General features: G+C 39.3%; 1 protein-coding gene across 1 annotated transcript; it reads left to right on the forward strand.

The window, feature by feature from the left end:
* The first annotated feature begins 3,669 nt into the window (after positions 1-3,669).
* Positions 3,670-17,081, forward strand: FABP3 (fatty acid binding protein 3). The gene is made up of 4 exons (XM_075195885.1): positions 3,670-3,827; positions 9,074-9,246; positions 11,568-11,669; positions 14,568-17,081. Exons 1-4 carry the CDS (start codon positions 3,755-3,757, stop codon positions 14,616-14,618), a joined length of 399 nt encoding a protein of 132 aa, XP_075051986.1. The 5' UTR covers positions 3,670-3,754; the 3' UTR covers positions 14,619-17,081.
* Positions 17,082-17,327: the final 246 nt, after the last annotated feature.

Raw genomic sequence — 17,327 nt, forward strand, 5'->3', positions numbered from 1 at the left:
AATTGCAATTCATCTGATCACTCTTCATGACTGTCGTGAAGATAGAGAACTTGCAGTTCAGGGGTGAACGCAGGATTTAGAAGGGGATGTTTCCGCACTGCAGTTATGATTTATCCCTTATAAATAAATGATTTATAAGGGATAAATCATAACTGCAGTGTAAATAGATTATATCAAAGGAATCCATGTATAGATTGAGCTGTTAAAGTGTAAAATGTGAAGACAGAGAGTCTGATGTAAATGTATTTTATGGCTTTACACATCCCAGTGTGAGAAGATAACCATGCCACCTGTAGCAGCTTCAAATAGCTCTTGCTGTTAGTCTTGATCTCCTGAATAGACGTTGTGGGGGCCGGTCACAGCTGGACATCCTTGCAGCCCAAGGCAGCATTGTGCAGGCTTATACAGGTATATGGAAATATGAGCTTCAAAGGAAAATGTTTCATAGTTCATATTTTGGGGAATCCGGGTGGCACTACATACTGAGGAGCAGAAATCAATCCAGGGTTGTGAATGACAGGTACGGGGGGTATCCGTGAACAGCTAAAATCACATATCTTTGGAAAAGGTATGTCACATTGTCAAAATGTCATCATGTTTGGTATCAAAAGATGGACCATAGAGATTTATTAATGATAAAATTGGATAGATGAAACGCTTTACAGGAAAGTTAGATCACATAGTAGAATTGGTTAGTAAATCAGGCAACATGCAAATGGTGATTGGAAAAAGTGTCACAGGCCACAACCCCTGGGGCAGGGACAAGTCTTTAAAATGCTGAGACGAGACTATGAAAATTGTCAGACTTTTTGGGAAATCAATTCACATTGATAAACTGTCCATCTTACAAGCCACATTTCCCTTGGCCAGAATGCAATTCATGTAAGTACGAATCTGAATGTAACCCCTTTTATTTTAAACTGCTTTGCTTGTTATGTCAATCTATTAATTGTTATTCATTATTTTTTTTATCTGTATGCCCTGTATTTTTGTATATTAAATCTATAATTTAGTATGTTGCATCCTTGATACTCTAACGAATCCATTAGCCTGTTAGAAGAGAAAGCTCGACCAAGTTAACCCTTGGAATGCCACTTTTGTGGGGTGTGAATCGGGACATCCAGCCAAAATAGGAACAGTTGTGAGGGATGCTTCTGCGGTGGTGTGTGTGTGTGTGTGTGTATTAGTTTTAAACTTTGCCTAGGGTGCTGTGAAAGCTTCCACCGGCCCTGTCTCCAGAGTATAAAAAAGACAAAAATGAAAGAAAAATTCCTATGGTAAAGGCTGCAGATAATGAACCATCCTTGGGCGGGCACTTGAAGATAAGCAAAGAGGAGAGGCAAGGATGGGGACAGGCGCGGGTGTGACAGCCCCTTCCACCCTCACCCTCAGTAGCACTCATTCATGCCTACGTTCTGATTTTAACGTAAACAAAATAAGTGACAAAGATTGGTGTTGCCCTTTTAAAAAAGCCAAATGGAGCTGAGTTTCAAAAGCAAGGGAACATAAAAATTAGTGGTGGAAGGGCTGAAGGAAGTCGGATTTTAAATTAAGGACGAGTTCATTATTTACCTACTGCGCAATAGCCTGGTGTGGAAGGCGAGGGGATGCTATGAGTGTACTAGGTTAGGGTTGTCTGAACCCTTAATCAGGCACTGGCAGCGCTGGCCATGCTACGGCTGGTTTTCACTATGGCAGGGCCGGGTGGAGAATTGGAATATGGTGAGATGATGCATGTTAAGTTTTTTGCACTTAAACAGTGCTGCTCCACTGAAATCAGGACCAGCATTGAGTCATTTTCCTTTTTTCATTTGTGACCATTGCAAAATTCTTAGTGTTTCGTACATTTTCAGATGAAATTCATCCAGCAGACAGAATTTCTGACACTTCATGCACCTTCACCTGTGACAACCCTTTTAAATAAGAAATGCAAATGACATATTGAGGTGCACATTTGTACAGCATATTGACTTATGTCTTAACATACTCATTCGGTACAGGTCTCTAAGTAGCCATGCAGGGAAGAGAGAGAGAGAGAGAGACTAGGATGGCCAGACACTTTAGAAACTGCGTTTCTAACAAACTCTTCCCTGCTTTTCCCATCATAAATACAGTTCTATTGATATTGCAGACCAACCCATGACAATTAAGCCAAACATTTTGGGGATAAATAGGGATGCAATTGGCATGCGTACTCTAGTCTGCTCTGTAAGGTAAAGGAAATCCTGGGTCTCCATCATGTCATTTTATCTTCTAACATATATCCAGTATCAACATAATACAAATATACACTTTCCTTACTGCCAGCTTAGTTTAAGGATCCTTTCACTGTAAAGTAACTTAACAAATGTACCTATGCTTGAAGTACTATTCGGTGAACTGTTGAAATACCTTGTTGTGGCAAAGTCAAGTGATATAGGGGCACATTTATCAATGTTCGGCAAAAATAAAAAATAGTTATCAATCCTTATCGCATGGATAAGGATTTAACTATTTTTCAAATTTATGAAAAACGAATTACAGAAACAGCAGTTCCGATAAACTGCTGTTTCTGTGATTAAAAAAAACATACTTACCCCCCTCTTCAGAGGCGCTGTCTCCGGATCTTCTCCAGGTCTTCTTCGCTCCTCTTCATACATCAATTGCGCATGTGCAGTTCGAAGAACTGCACATGCGCACAAACATCTCCACTCTGTCTCTGCAACTACAGTAGCAAAAAGAGAGCGGTGAGTGACAGGGAGGGATCATGTGATCCCTCCACACATGCGCTGTCCAGCTCTGCTCTTCGGAGCAGAGCTGACAGCACTGACATTTTTCATTTATGATAATGTACGCCAGCTCCAGCTGGTGTACATTAACATGACAAGTTTCATAAAAAAAATATTTTTTCGGAACTTGTTAGATTGCGGCCGGGAGCAGTCACCATACTGTTGAATGGTGACTGCTCCCAAAAACAAAAAAGGAATGCAAAGCAGCAGATATCCACGATGTCTGTTGCGATGCACCCTTATTAAATATGCGGGGGACACAGAGGTACGTTTTTTTTAATGGTAAGTGCACGATAGTGCTCTATCATTATTTGTTAAATATGCCCCATGGTCACTTATACTACCAGATAGCACAGCACAGCGCTAATTAGTCCACTTTGGTGAGCAACATTGCTTCTGCTTTTGTGATCTATCTTGAACACCCCATTGTTCACTTATCATAAAAGTAGGCACACAATGCTCAGAAGTGCAAAAATATACAATGTTGTTTGAATAGAGCTGTGACAGTCACACGCTGCTCTTTGTACATAAAATCCACTTTGCCACTGACTGCATAGCTTCCCTTTATTTTATTATAGATGGTTTACCACAATAATAGGACCAAATAAAGAACTCTGTTTTGAAATGATGCAGTTAAATTTGTAAATACAAGGCAGGCTATTAAAACATACATATGGTGTTATAGTGGAAGTCCCAAAACCAAAGTATTAAATGTTTTTGGCAGTTCATTGTTTGGCATCATAAACACTAAAAACGGGAAGCTTTCTGCAGCGGGGGATGGGGGTCCTGTACAACTGAAGGCACACGGTGACTTCAGCAGCATGGGAGCGAAAGAAGAAACCATTTGCCTGCTACTGGGAGGGGCAGTGATTTATCACAGTGTGCAGACATTGCTATTACCATGTGATCGCCAAAAGAAGCTATATATAGAGAGCGGAGCCCAGTCCTGAGGTTAATCTCTGCTGCAGCAAACGTTTTGTTTCACCATGGTGGACAGATTCCTGGGGACCTGGAGGATGGTGGAAAGCAAGAATTTTGATGAATACATGAAAGGTCTTGGTGAGTATGGCATAGAGAAGAAAAATACATAGACGAGGTTGTCTAAATATTGCATAGTGAGATGAAATTGTCTTGTGCTAAGACAGCATTTAAAATATCTGATTCAGCAATATATGCGTATATATATATATATATATATATATATATATATATCTATATATCTATATATCTATATATATATATATATATATATCTATATATATATAGATAGATATATATATAATAGATATATATTGAGAGGAAATAATGGTAGCTAGTGTATTGATGAGAGAACTAGCTGTGCATTTAAAGTAAGGAGAAGGGAGCCATTGATATGTACATGAAAGGAGAAATAAGTTGGTAAGGGTGAATGAATGCAGCAATGCAGCGTGGATGGCAGGTTTACTGCACGTTTGCAGGGAGATGGAGCCGGGCCATGTGCGCAGACTAGACAGCAGTCATAAACGCGAGGGGATGGAGCGAAAAGGGTGAGGCTGTGCACTGTAGATTGGACAGGGAAGGATGGTAAAACAAGCTATAGAATGAGTGGGCTACAAAGGTTGCATATTTAAGGCTATATAGAAGTACAGGATATTATAAGGAAAAAGACAGTGAATAAAACATTGATGTGGAAGAATGATTGCTGGGCAGCTCATCACATAGCACGGTGTACTACAAATGTACAAATGTTAAGAACAGAAGAACACAATATGTAGAATGAAGAATATACATACATGTGTGTATATATATATATATATATATATATATATATATATATATATATATATATATATATATATATATATATAGTACACACACATCCTTGTACATGTATTGCATACAGATACTAAGATTTAAGAAGTAGGAAATGAACCACATAAGAGCACATATGTATGACAAAGGATGCATTCTAGGAAACCAGTTGTTTCTAGAGATATATCTGGGAGCTGAGTGTAGAAATGTATTAGGACAAAGACCACATGTGTTACATATATGTGCACCTTTCAACTCCAAAATGTCTGAGGACACCAAAAATTCAGGATTTGCAACCGTATGAAGTATTTTTATATGAAAATTATGCTGTTAGCTCTATGAAATGTGGTACAGAACATGTCAGCACATTATCATGGTACTTAGTAAAACAGTATAGGTTGTGAACCATACCCATAGCTATTCATGCTTCAGCAAGTTGCCATTAGTTTACTGCGACCTTAGACTTTCATCTGAGGTCACATAAACCTGTTTCTGTGTATAACATAAACCTGTTTCTGTATATACACATACATAATAGCACACTTGACATATTACTCAGATATTGTAAAAAAAAAAAAAGTAAACACAACTTCTTTTGATGCACCTGGTGATCTTTATTACTTTGTCTCACCGATGCACTGTTATCTGTCTGCAGTTGATTTGTGTAATGGTTTAAACAGCGTGAATCTTCCCAACTACAAGACATTCATGTTCAACACGCTAAAGTTGAATTCAAACTCCAAAGACCATAGTATTGATGGGAATTAAATTAAAACATTGTTAACAAATTTAACCATTTGATTTTCCCATTCATTCACAGCTTTAACATTAAAGACAACCCAAGCCCTGGAGAACCTTAGTCCTAAAACGTCCTAAAAACCAAAACATTAGTCCCAGCACAAGTCATTACCGTAAACCTTTCACAAACAGGCTTGATTTTAATTCTGTGAGTGCCCCCACATATTTTAGAGACACAAAAAACCCTTCCCATGGTATAATTTGTACTAGTGAAATGTAAAGAAACACACATTTGTATGTGGTGCATTTGCACATTTGTGCCTTGTAAGGAGGTTGGGAGACAGTGGGACCCTTGTGCAGGGAAAGAAACACACATATCCTTGTGCAGGGCCCACTCCCGCCTTGCAGCAAAGAATCAGTAAACAGAATATAGTATGATATAGGCAAACCAAGGAACAAGGGAACATATGGTGTCTGGGTACAATTGTTTTCTGTCTATTGGTTCATAAATCACATGCATACTTGTAATGTCCTATTCTAAGGTTCCCTTTGTTTCTAATTCTACAAATTCCTTAGTCTTATCCCACCCATAAAACATCATGAAATCAATAAGGCTAAAATTCTGGATTTAAGATGCATTTCTAATGGCTTCAAGAAGATAACTTGTTTAGTCAGAGGATTGTTTATCAAAATATATACATAACCACATAATTTGAACATTAATTATTTTCCGAAATTTCACTACTGCTACATCCTGATATTTAGGCCCCTACTTATTACCCACCACATTTTATACGCAGTGTATTTCAATCCTTATTGCAAAGATTAGGACTGATATATCGAGCATATTTATTAAAATGCTTCAGTCATAAAAAACTGCTGTTCCTGCGAAGACCCCTCCTATCTTTTCTATAGTCACTGTTGCAAAGTGACCCCCTTTGCGAAAAACTATGAGCTTAGTTTTGGCAAGGTTAAGTTTGAGGAAACGGGAGGACATCCAGGAGGAGATGGCAGAGAGGCAGGCGGACACCCTAGAGAGGAGGGAGGGAGAGAGATCAGGAGAGGAGAGGTATAGTTGAGTGTCGTCAGCGTAAAGGTGGTAGTTGAAGCCAAAGGAGCTGATGAGTTCACCCAGGGAAGAGGTGTATAGAGAGAAGAGTAAGGGTCCCAGAACAGAGCCCTGAGGGACCCCGACAGGAAAGGTGGACGGGGGGGGAGAGAGACCCAGAGGTGGTGACAGAGAAGGATCGGTCCCCAAGGTAAGAGGTGAACCAGGATAGGACTGGGCCTGGGAGGAAAGGGGGGAAAGGAGGGTATCGAGAGAGGAGGACAGAGAGGCAGGGTCAAGAGCGTCAAGGTTACGTATGAACAGAGTAGGTTTGGGCAGGGGGAGGGGAGCAGGAAAAGAGAGAGAGAAGGAGAGGAGATGGTGGTCGGATAGAGGAAAGGGAGAGATGGAGAAGTCAAAGAGACTACATAGGTAGGAGAAGACAAGATCAAGGGAGTGACCAAGGCAGTGGGTACAGGAGGAGGTCCATTGGGTGAGACCAAGGGAGGAAGAGAGGGTGAGCAGTTTGCTGGAAGCAGGGTCGGTGGGGTTGTCGATGGGGAAGTTAAAGTCACCGAGAATAATCGAGGGGAGGTCTGAGGAGAGGTGATGAGGAAGTCAGGCAGCAAAGTTGTCAAGGAAGAGGGAGGTGGGGCCAGGGGGGCGGTAGATGACAGTGACGCGGAGGTGGATGGGGTAGAAGAGGCGGATGGAGTGGGCTTCAAAGAAGGAGAGGGAGGGTTCAGGGGGAATGACACGAAATGTACAGGTGGAGGAAAGGAGGAGGCCCACTCCACCGCCTGGGCGGGCACCAGGCCTGGCGGTGTGGGTGAAGGAGAGGCCACCATAGGAGAGGGCAGCGGGGGAGGCAGTGTCGGAATCGGAGAGCCAGGTTTCAGTAATGGCAAGAAGGTTAAAGGAGTTGGATAGAAAGAGGTCGTGGATAGCAGTCAGCTTGTTGCGGACGGATCTGGCATTCCAAATATATATTTATTTTTCAATTATATATCTGTCAAAGAATAAGTTACAGCTAATATTAAGAGGCATAAGATCAAACAAAATAAAACAACGTACAAAAATCATCACACTGTCCCCCTGCACCTTTACGCTGTGCCCCGTTATCCTCTCACACTCTGTGTGCCCCGTTATCCTCTCACACTCTGTCTGCCCCTTCATCCTCACTCTGCCCCCTCCTTCATTCTTTTGCCCCTCCATTGCTGTTTCCTATCACCATTTCCCCTCCGTTTATTTACTTACCATACTTGGCCTTCTTTCTTCTCTTTCTTCTGTTTTTTTACCAATACGGCGGTGCCTGGGACCCAGCATCCTCCTCTCTCCGGTCGCTCCTCACGAATGTCGGACGTGATGACGAGCAGGGAGCTGGGTCCCGGGCGCCGCTGGATTGGTAAGTTGTTGTTTTTTTTTCCCTGGCCACGGCACCCCTGTGACAGCACACACACACTTTGGAAACCGGTGCTCTACCGCAATGCTCTCCCCATAGAGCAGAGCTCAAAATTTACACATTGGTAATGTACGCCAGCTGAGACATCTATGGGGACTGCTCTGGATTTCAAAAAAAAAAATGCAAAGCAGCAGATATCTAGGAAATATGCTGTAATGCACTGCTAATAAATGTGCACTTCACTTAAATGTGCGTTCGTCCCCCAAAAACGTCAGTTTTCATGGGGAATTTAATGAAAAAAAGCAATATCGACCCCTTAGTTTAAGGATGCCACTAGTGTTTTTTTCTGCGGTAGTAAAGTATGGAACCTAAATGGCCCTCCCACTCCTTTTACTACCACATGTCACACGAAAATGCGCTTGTGTTCTGTCACTGGTGTTTAACTAACACCAGGGTGTAACCAACCTTATTTAAACAATCTGAGTGTGTGTAGTGATAATTGTTAACTTTAGTTTGGTAGAGAAGGAGTCAATAACACAGTCACAGATTTTGTGCTCAGTGTCAAAGGACAATTGTTACATTGTTAATGCGTCCAAAGCAGCTTGATCTAGGCGTTTTGGGGGGAGGTGTGAATGTTCATTTTGCAGCATACAAGCTGTGTAGGCATCAAATTATAAATGTATTCGGAGGCAGAGTAGAAAAAGAATTGTTTGATTCTTTACCAGAGCACAGCTGGCAGAATGGGAAATTACATGGTACGTCATAATTTAGTATCATAAACAATGGCTATATAGGCTTTTTAAACAAAAAATATTCATTGGCTTTAAAAAGGTATTTTCTGACTATGTTCCTTCATAACAAAGCAGACTAACATTATTATTAATGTGAGGACAATATGTGAGCAGTTTGTGCTTTCATTTGACCTATCTTCATGCCAAGAACATGGAACGGAAGCTTGCCAACAAAAAAAAATAATCACATGACTAACATTATTTCCACTGTGCCTCTGTCCTTCCTATGAAGGTTGTGACAGAAAAGCCTGAAGGTTAATTGTACTCAACAGGTTTATAGTTAACTGGTTTTCTGTGTCAATGTAAGACAAAGTAGAAGTAAATATATATGTATATGTCTATTCATCTTTATTTTGACATTAATTAATTTCTTGTAATCGTATGACTGCATATACTGTGGCTAGTGTATATTGGGAAAATAGCTACTGGGGGAGGGGCTGTGAGAGTAGTCTACCTGAGAATGTAAGAAAATGATTATAGTTGTAGGGAGTTGTACATGGAAGAGTTTTTATTCATAATATAATCTTTTTTTCAGGTGTGGGTTTTGCTACCCGACAAATTGGAAATGTCACCAAACCCACTACTATAATCAGTTTAGATGGGGACCTCATTGTTCTGCAGTCACAGAGCACTTTCAAGAACACTGAGGTAAAATTTAAACTCAATGAGGAATTTGATGAGACCACGGCAGACGATCGAAAGGTTAAGGTGAGCTATTTTCTATTTTACCACATGTCCTCTAATTCCATGTAATAGTAATGTAAGGGAAATATGGATATATGATGTAATTTCAGTTACATTTTCCAATGTTACATGAAAGATCATTAAATATCACCTATCTGTATTTACCTGTAGCAGGTTCAGTTCATAAATCACCTATAATGGATTAAATTGTCTGTAGTTATTGCCTAATGAGCGATCTCCAGACAACACAACAGTTAGTGGATAAGACAGCCATGGCGTATGTATGATGTATTGGCAGAACTTTTGTGGGAGTCTGCAAAGGCGTCAGCAGCAGTGTTATGTATTTTTGTTAAGCAACATACATGCTTCAAGCTTAACCAATATGTTGGTTTATTTATAGAACTTGTAGCAGATTGGACATGCAGGTACTCAGTAATAATTTCAGGCAGGCTGTAACACACACATATATATATATATATATATATATATATATTTTATTTATTTTTTATATGATATGCTAAATATAACATAAATCCCCACTTATGTAAGGAAGCGTTAACATGTATTTTTATGCTGCATTATCATTGATCTATATAGAGTGTATTTCATTTATCCACCTCACTGGATGTGTCCATTAGTCACAGTAAACTCGTTTTGCTCTAAGAATTATTTACCATGCTGTAACTGGCTGTTAATTACAGTCATTGCCTTCTCATACCACTTTTATGGTTGCTGTGGACAATTATTTGAATGGAGTCTAAAGTTGGAAAGAAGTTCAGGCCCTTCACAGCATTATATGCTAATTGACTGTCCCAGTACTTTCATGAGTAATAGTGTTGGGACTGTCAATATATATTACAATGAGGGACCAGTGGCAAAATTACCATTGGTGCGGCAGGTGCCATGCATCGGGTCCATGGAGACAATGGGGCCCAGTGCATGCCAGATGCAGAGGGTCAGGGGCCCCAGTTCCCTCCTCCCCCCTACCTGCATCGGTTCCGCCTCTGGAGGGACACACTGTATGGTTAAATTGAGTACATATCAAGTTGCAAAGAAGAATTGTTTTAGCGACGTGTCAAATGTTCAGTGAGATACAACAGTATACATTCAATACAGGTTCTTGAGCAGTGTAATGTTTTAAGGACAGGCAGTAAATTGTGCCAAGAAATATATATAGCGGTTGACATCACAAGCTCTGGAAAGAAGTAGATGGATTTTGCTGAGGTTTTAGAATGGAAACTATTTTGCAGGCAGCTGTTACAAAGTGGGTGGAAAGTTTTGCTTCTTGGCTTGCTCATTGATTTATCTGGAAGTGAAGTGGTTTTAAATTCTAAAATCATTAGGAAACAATGTCAAATACGTTCCTTTAAGATTGACCTGAATTTAACTCGGATTCTTAGAATTTTGAAGGGTACTATAATATATTAAAATAGTATAGACGGTTTTACTACTTTATTAATGCAGAAAAACACAAATATCCCCATTGCTAGGACTTGTTTGAAACTATGCACCTGTAAACAGTGGATGATGGGATATGGGAATTCAATCCATGTTCTACTTCTCCTGGTACCAATTGTGTCTAACCATGCTGCACAGGATCACATGTAAGAGCCACTGTAAATTAGTCAGGAATATGGTGATGCTAACGGACAAATATGCAACTTTGCCATCCCTTCCCCGCATGTGCACTTGTCTAACTAGTATACCACAGTGCACCAGTTTGATACCTTAAATAAAAACTAGTCTGGGGTAAAGCTAGGCTGTCAGACCAATGCATTAGTTATAGGAATCAATTGAAGATACTAAACAACAGGAACATAAATCCATCATAAAAATAACACATGTAGACCAGGGGCGGATCTAGAAAATTGTTGTACCCAGGGCGATTTAGGGGGGCGTTTTAGGCTTTCTGACTTCTGAGCCTGCCGGCGGCTGCACACCGTGTGCAAGTCCGCTCGGCAGTGACAGGTAGGGGGAGTGTGCTGCCTGGCTGCTCTGATTGTGTTTAAAATACAATCAGAGCAGCCGGGCAGCACACTACTGTCACTGCCGAACGGACCTGCACATAGTGTGCAGCCGTCGGCAGCAAGCCCCTGGATCCGCCGCTGATGTAGACCAATTAAGAGCAGGCCGAATAAATCCCTGGCTCTCGTGGCATCGGTTTGGGTTGCCTATTGCTATGTGCCTCTTTTTTAAAAAACAACCAAAATAATAAATAAGCACCAATATTTAAAACACCTGGGCACATGACTGGACCTGTTAGTACCAATGAGAAAAAGTGTGTTTTGAATGTTTATGATTGAACTCTCTCCAGTACCACTTACCATATAACTTTCATTTATTAGTCCATTGTGACTCTGGATGATGGTAAATTGAAACATGTGCAGAAATGGGATGGGAAGGAGACCACATTGGTAAGAGAAGTTAATGAAGATAAACTTGTTTTGGTGAGTACATAAATAACCTATAGTATATGATAAGTAATCCCTGCACACATTGAAAAATGAAACCATTAAATTTATACGAAGGTACTATATTTTAGGCTGGGTACACTCTACAGGTTTTTCAGCTATTGGCCCAATAAACGACCATTCAGGCCAATATCGCATTAGTGTATATACTTAAACGATGAGCGTTAGTCGTTCCAAAGTGACGATCGTCTTTTGATTTGATTGTTCTGCAAAACTATAATTCTCCTTTCAACGTCATTCCAATCCTGCAGTGTGTAAGCACTCATAATCAGGATCTCCATATAGTTTACAGAGTCATGATCTTTTCAGCGGTTATGGCAGTTGAAGAGCACAGATCTGAGGGTAAATCTTTTAAAACATGTATAGTGTATACACACATGATTCGGCATACTGATCAGGACTCTTTTCTTTTCCCCAGTCGTTGGTACAATCGTTGTAGATAACACATTGGTTGGAATATTCTGTAGTGTGTACCCAGCCTTATACTTGATCATTTTTCACAGCACATTAGACCAGAAATGACCTAACGCGTTCTGTGTGATTTGACCTCCACATTTGATTGTGTGAAGGTTGTTTTATGTTTTCCCTTGAGTAAAACTATTTGTCACGTGTGTTTGCTGAGCTATCTTGTTCAAACCACTCTGAATTACTTAACCCCGTGCCATTAGAAAAGAATACTCACCTGTGTAGACCTGGTGTGGAGAGTGCATTAAGAGCCCTCTAGTGGGCAACACATATGTAAAGTTTAGCTTGGTACAATTCATAGCTGGAATAACAGAAATAAAAATGCAAATACAATGCACAGAATGTAAACCTGCTATGTATATATCACACACACATTCAATAAGAGACTCAAGTCAATGACAATTGACAAATGTAGTGATGAGGCTGTGAATTGTTTTGTTCATGGCCCAATGATGAGTAAAAACAGCAGTCAAAAGTGAACACTGTATAATATGCGTTTGGCCTCACAAACAATTTCCCTCTGGTATCTACATTCGCATTCTCTTGCAAGGTGTTACTATTGGATGCAACTGGTATAATAGTAACTGCTACTGTAGTCACTAATCAATCCAGTTTGCAATGGATTTATTAGGGCTGAAGGAAGACCAGTTTCAGTCTCTAATTCTTAAAGGTCTCTACAAATAAAACATGTCAAGAATAACATTTAAATAAAGCATATCACGGTTTCTGGACATTTTCTGGATATTTAATTTCCTACGATCTTGGTTAAAATTAGATATTTGATATCCCTGTACTTGGAAGAATTATAGAAATATATTTCAGTTTCAAATCTGGGATTGCTCTGAATACATAAAGTTATGCATAAGAAATATATAATTTATGTATTTGTCTGTTTTCCCCCTAACTAATGGATGTAGAAAAAAAACCTTTATATTTCAGTAGGTTACCAAAACCTGTATATGTCCTGAGAAAAACAATATAAAATTTATTTAGAGTAGACCAAGAAATTTAACAGTAATTCCAGGTGAAACTGGCGTATTGAAAAACCATGAAGAAGGGTCTGGTTATAGGTATAAGTCACATCCGGTCTTGGAAGATGATAAATGTAAATTTGTGGCACATATGTGCACCTGTTTGCACTATTGCCGGTTTTGTCTTAGTGTGCACATGTGTGCCTGACAACAATCGGTGTAAATTTGACCATAAAATGTCCATCTCTTGCACAGTGAGGGCCTGATTTTGAGTTAGGAGCAAAGAAAAGGAGCAAATTTGCACCTTGGCAAAACCATGTTGCATTAGAGGGGGAGGTAAATTTAAATTGTTGGGACAGATTTATAGTTGGGATACGGCATGTCATAGATCAACTTTAATTTCAGTATAAAAATAAGGCTATCAAGTATTTGTGTACTACATAAAAAAACAAACAGTATTTTCCTTGCGTTCAGAAAAATAAGTCAATTTGTACCCCTTGCATTGTAACATGGTTTGTCCAGGTGCAAAGTTGCTCCTTTTCTTTACTCCCAACGCAAAATCAGGCCCTGAATGTATGAATAACCAACATGATTTTATCAGCCAGATCCAGTTTGTCTAAGCACAAGTGTTTACTTGACCATCTTTGACCCTCCCATCATTATAGACTAATATAGCCTTAGGAAATGGCTCAAATTTTCAAATGAAAAACTGGGATACCCATGTGACCTTAAGTTATCCAGAGAAGGGGTTGTTCATGTACCAGAAATCTGCTCTGCAACACCTTGCACAGGACAGGAATGCTTTCGTGTTTGCCCAGCCGCCATCCTTGTTAATCAATTTTTTATATCAGATTTCACATTCTCTATATTGGTTATGTGCACAGTAAGGGCTTAGCCAGCTATTCATATGTGTCATGCCAATCCTCTATTATGCAGCTGGATTCTATATAAAGCTTCTGTCTTTAAATGAAATCCCTAGCACAACAGTGCGAAGTGCAAATCCAGGCACATCTCTGCTATGCACTGCACCCAGCCTTTGTAATTGTCCCTTACCTAGTTCACACAAAACGTTAATATTTAAAATATTATTTTATTATGCAACATCCATTTTGCAAAATCCTTGATACTTGAGATTTAACATGCAATTAAATACAAATATTGAGAACATTTATGCTATTTCTGTCTTTTTACTGGGCTCATGCAGATTATTTAGGCATGTCCTGTGCCCCGTTAATGCATGTGTATATGATTGGGAAACAGGAAAGACTGCACAATGCTGCCTAACTCGGGCACAGGGTTATGTGTAAATACAGCATGTGCCCTGATACATGTCTTCTTTCTCTCTCTGCACATATGTAGGTATATAGCAAAATATAAAATGATAGAAACATTATTGATTCACGGAACTAATAAATGTTGTTTTGCTCTTTTGAAACAGACTCTAACCCTGGGAGACGTTGTCAGCACACGTCACTATGAAAAAGCCTAACAACCACACACATTCTACGTATCACCCCCTGTGACCCTTGTTTTGTTCAATCCAAGTTGAATGTGTCTAAGATTATGTTATAACAATCCCTCAACTTCATCCTCTACTGTTTCCTTTCGCACTGAATGGTCTACAGCAGCAGTATTATAAACCTTTGTGAGTTATGGATGCAGCATTCGCTAAAGACTTAATTAAAACACTATTTTTACTGCAGTGCCAAAGATGGTTGTTTCCATGTTTTCACAACTTCTTCATAGGTGCCGATAAATGGAGGTACATCATTGGACTCGTTCTGCTATCTTAAATGGATAAAAACAAGCTGAAGTGTGACTTACCATGTAGATTCTACAATCTGGTTCCTGTTATGTCAGATAATATGTCTATCTATAATATAATATGTCTCTCTCCCTCCTTCTTCCACCTCTCAGCTCTTTTCTGGGTTCCTATTAATCTCTTCTATTATTATTCCAGTCTATCTCCTCTACTTTGGTCTATTTTAGAGGCAATGCTGTCTATTTTTTTTATTTCGGCCAATAAATTTGACTTGTGCTCAAAGCATAAAAAATGCACTTTTGATGTATGTGCTGAGCTGAAGTTCAATCATTGAACTGATGTGTGTTCTGCTGAATGTATGGAAATGCATGTTCCTGTGCTTGTGTACCTCAAAACTGGTACACAAAGGCATTGTTCATCTGAAAAAATATTACAATAGGCCTTTATGCCCAAGTGCACTTTGTTTAAAAAAACCTAAATGACTTATTGAACCATATACAACGTAAAATACATTATTTATCAAGCATTTTTTTTATTTTTAAATCAGCAATTTTGCCAGCAGAAATTAAAACAGCAATTTTATTACAGGCTTATATATATTTTTCAATCCACCGTGCCAGTTTTTGACTTGAATAAAATTGCTGTTTTAAAGCCCGCCGGGAAAATTCTCCATAGATCCGCAATTTGAAAAAACGGATGCTTGATAAACAATGCCCGAAGACTTGAAAGGCTAAGGTTTGACTCTGCATCACAATAAAGCTGTTGTCCATGCAGTAGGTTATGGTGAATAAAACCACAAATGTCCCAAGTGTTGGTTAAGCTGCTTTTTCTGCAATACCTCAGGCTGTAATACCAGTAGGCACAAGGCTGGTTAGTTTATGTGATTTAAAAATGTTCCCTCTTTTCGAAATCCGGCTTCAAGAGGGCACTTGTAAAAAAAAATAAAAAAATATTGCAAATTATAGTTGGAGTAAGTAAAATAAACTCCAGTACATGTGTTTCCATGTTATACTTAAAGCAACACTGATTTGCCTCCATTTAGAGTCAGAAGCAAATGCAGTTAAAAGAGGCTGCATAAAAGGCATATTTAAAATATGTGGACATCTCTAGATTGTAGTGTAAAAAATAAATCGCCCAATATTTGCAAGCTACATGCAGAGCAGGCAGTATTCTCTCTGCACACCTTGCATTGCAACATGGTATGTCCAGGTGCAAAAGTGCACCCTTTGGCTGAATTTGCTTCTACCTCTAACTGAAGCCCATGTTTATCCCTTTTAGATTGGAGTTTGAGACTACAAGAAAATCTTTGTCCAGATACAAAAGTAGTGCTCCACAAGATAATTAAAGCAGTGGAGAACTGTTACCGTTCTTCTGAAGAAACAATTAGGCTGTAGAACTACACTGGCATTACCACGTGCTATGTTCATTCACCTGTTAACAGTATTTGTCTTTTAAGCAGATTAAAGGCACATTAAGAGTTCTAATAACCTAATTTAGGTTTAAAATTAATAACTCAAAGGGAAATGTTTTGGGTTATTTTTTTTTGGGGGGGGGGGGGGAGGGTGCATTACAATATCAGCAGCTGTACCAATCCTAGAGGGGACACTACATTCTGACAATGAAAATGTATTATGTATATGTGTGTGCTGTGGTGTGCTTGTTTACAACAGAACAATGGTTCTCATTGTTATTTCACGCAGGACCATACATGGTGCCCTTTCACATCAGTTGGCATCCTTTAAATTATAAATCTTGATGCAAGTTAAAAGGCTGATAAGAGACGCATGTCCATCATTTTTAAACACTCCAGTAATTACAGCAGTAAGTTAGGTCTTGGGGAAAAAATTGCGAACCACTTCCATTACTAAATATGTCATTCTTTCCTGAGCTATTGTTTATGGGTAAGTTGGTTTATTTTGATTTCCTACAATTCTGAATTTACAAATGTTTAATAATATAAATGGGTTTTCCTCATAATTGTCAATGGCTGCTACCCATTCCTTTACCTCACAGAAGCCACAGATGACAGACACTGATCATAATTTGTAGTGTCCTTGGCTCCCATTTTGAAGAGGCCTAATATGCACTGTAACCCAGTTATATTCTTTGATTTGTTAAGCAAATTTGATTATTCCTGTTATGTGTTTTTGTACACTAATAAAAAAATGTTTTGGTTGAAACATAACATAAGCCCTTGATTTATTTCTATATAAAGCATATATGGTAAACACAGATTAATTTATATATACAAATTCCAGGTATGCTGTCAGGTATCCTCTTGGCTCACCCCAAGTGTCAGTATGCCATTTTTCTGGGATCCCAAAAGAAGTGGTTCCCAACGGAATGTCTTGTAGATCTGCAACCAACCCACATGTTGCATGCATCTGCTCTCGACCCTTTAATACAGAGTGGACTGAAGAAAACCTGTTCAACAAC

The sequence above is a fragment of the Mixophyes fleayi genome, chromosome 2 (genome assembly GCF_038048845.1).
Source record: "Mixophyes fleayi isolate aMixFle1 chromosome 2, aMixFle1.hap1, whole genome shotgun sequence".
In the NCBI taxonomy this organism is placed as follows: domain Eukaryota; kingdom Metazoa; phylum Chordata; class Amphibia; order Anura; family Limnodynastidae; genus Mixophyes; species Mixophyes fleayi.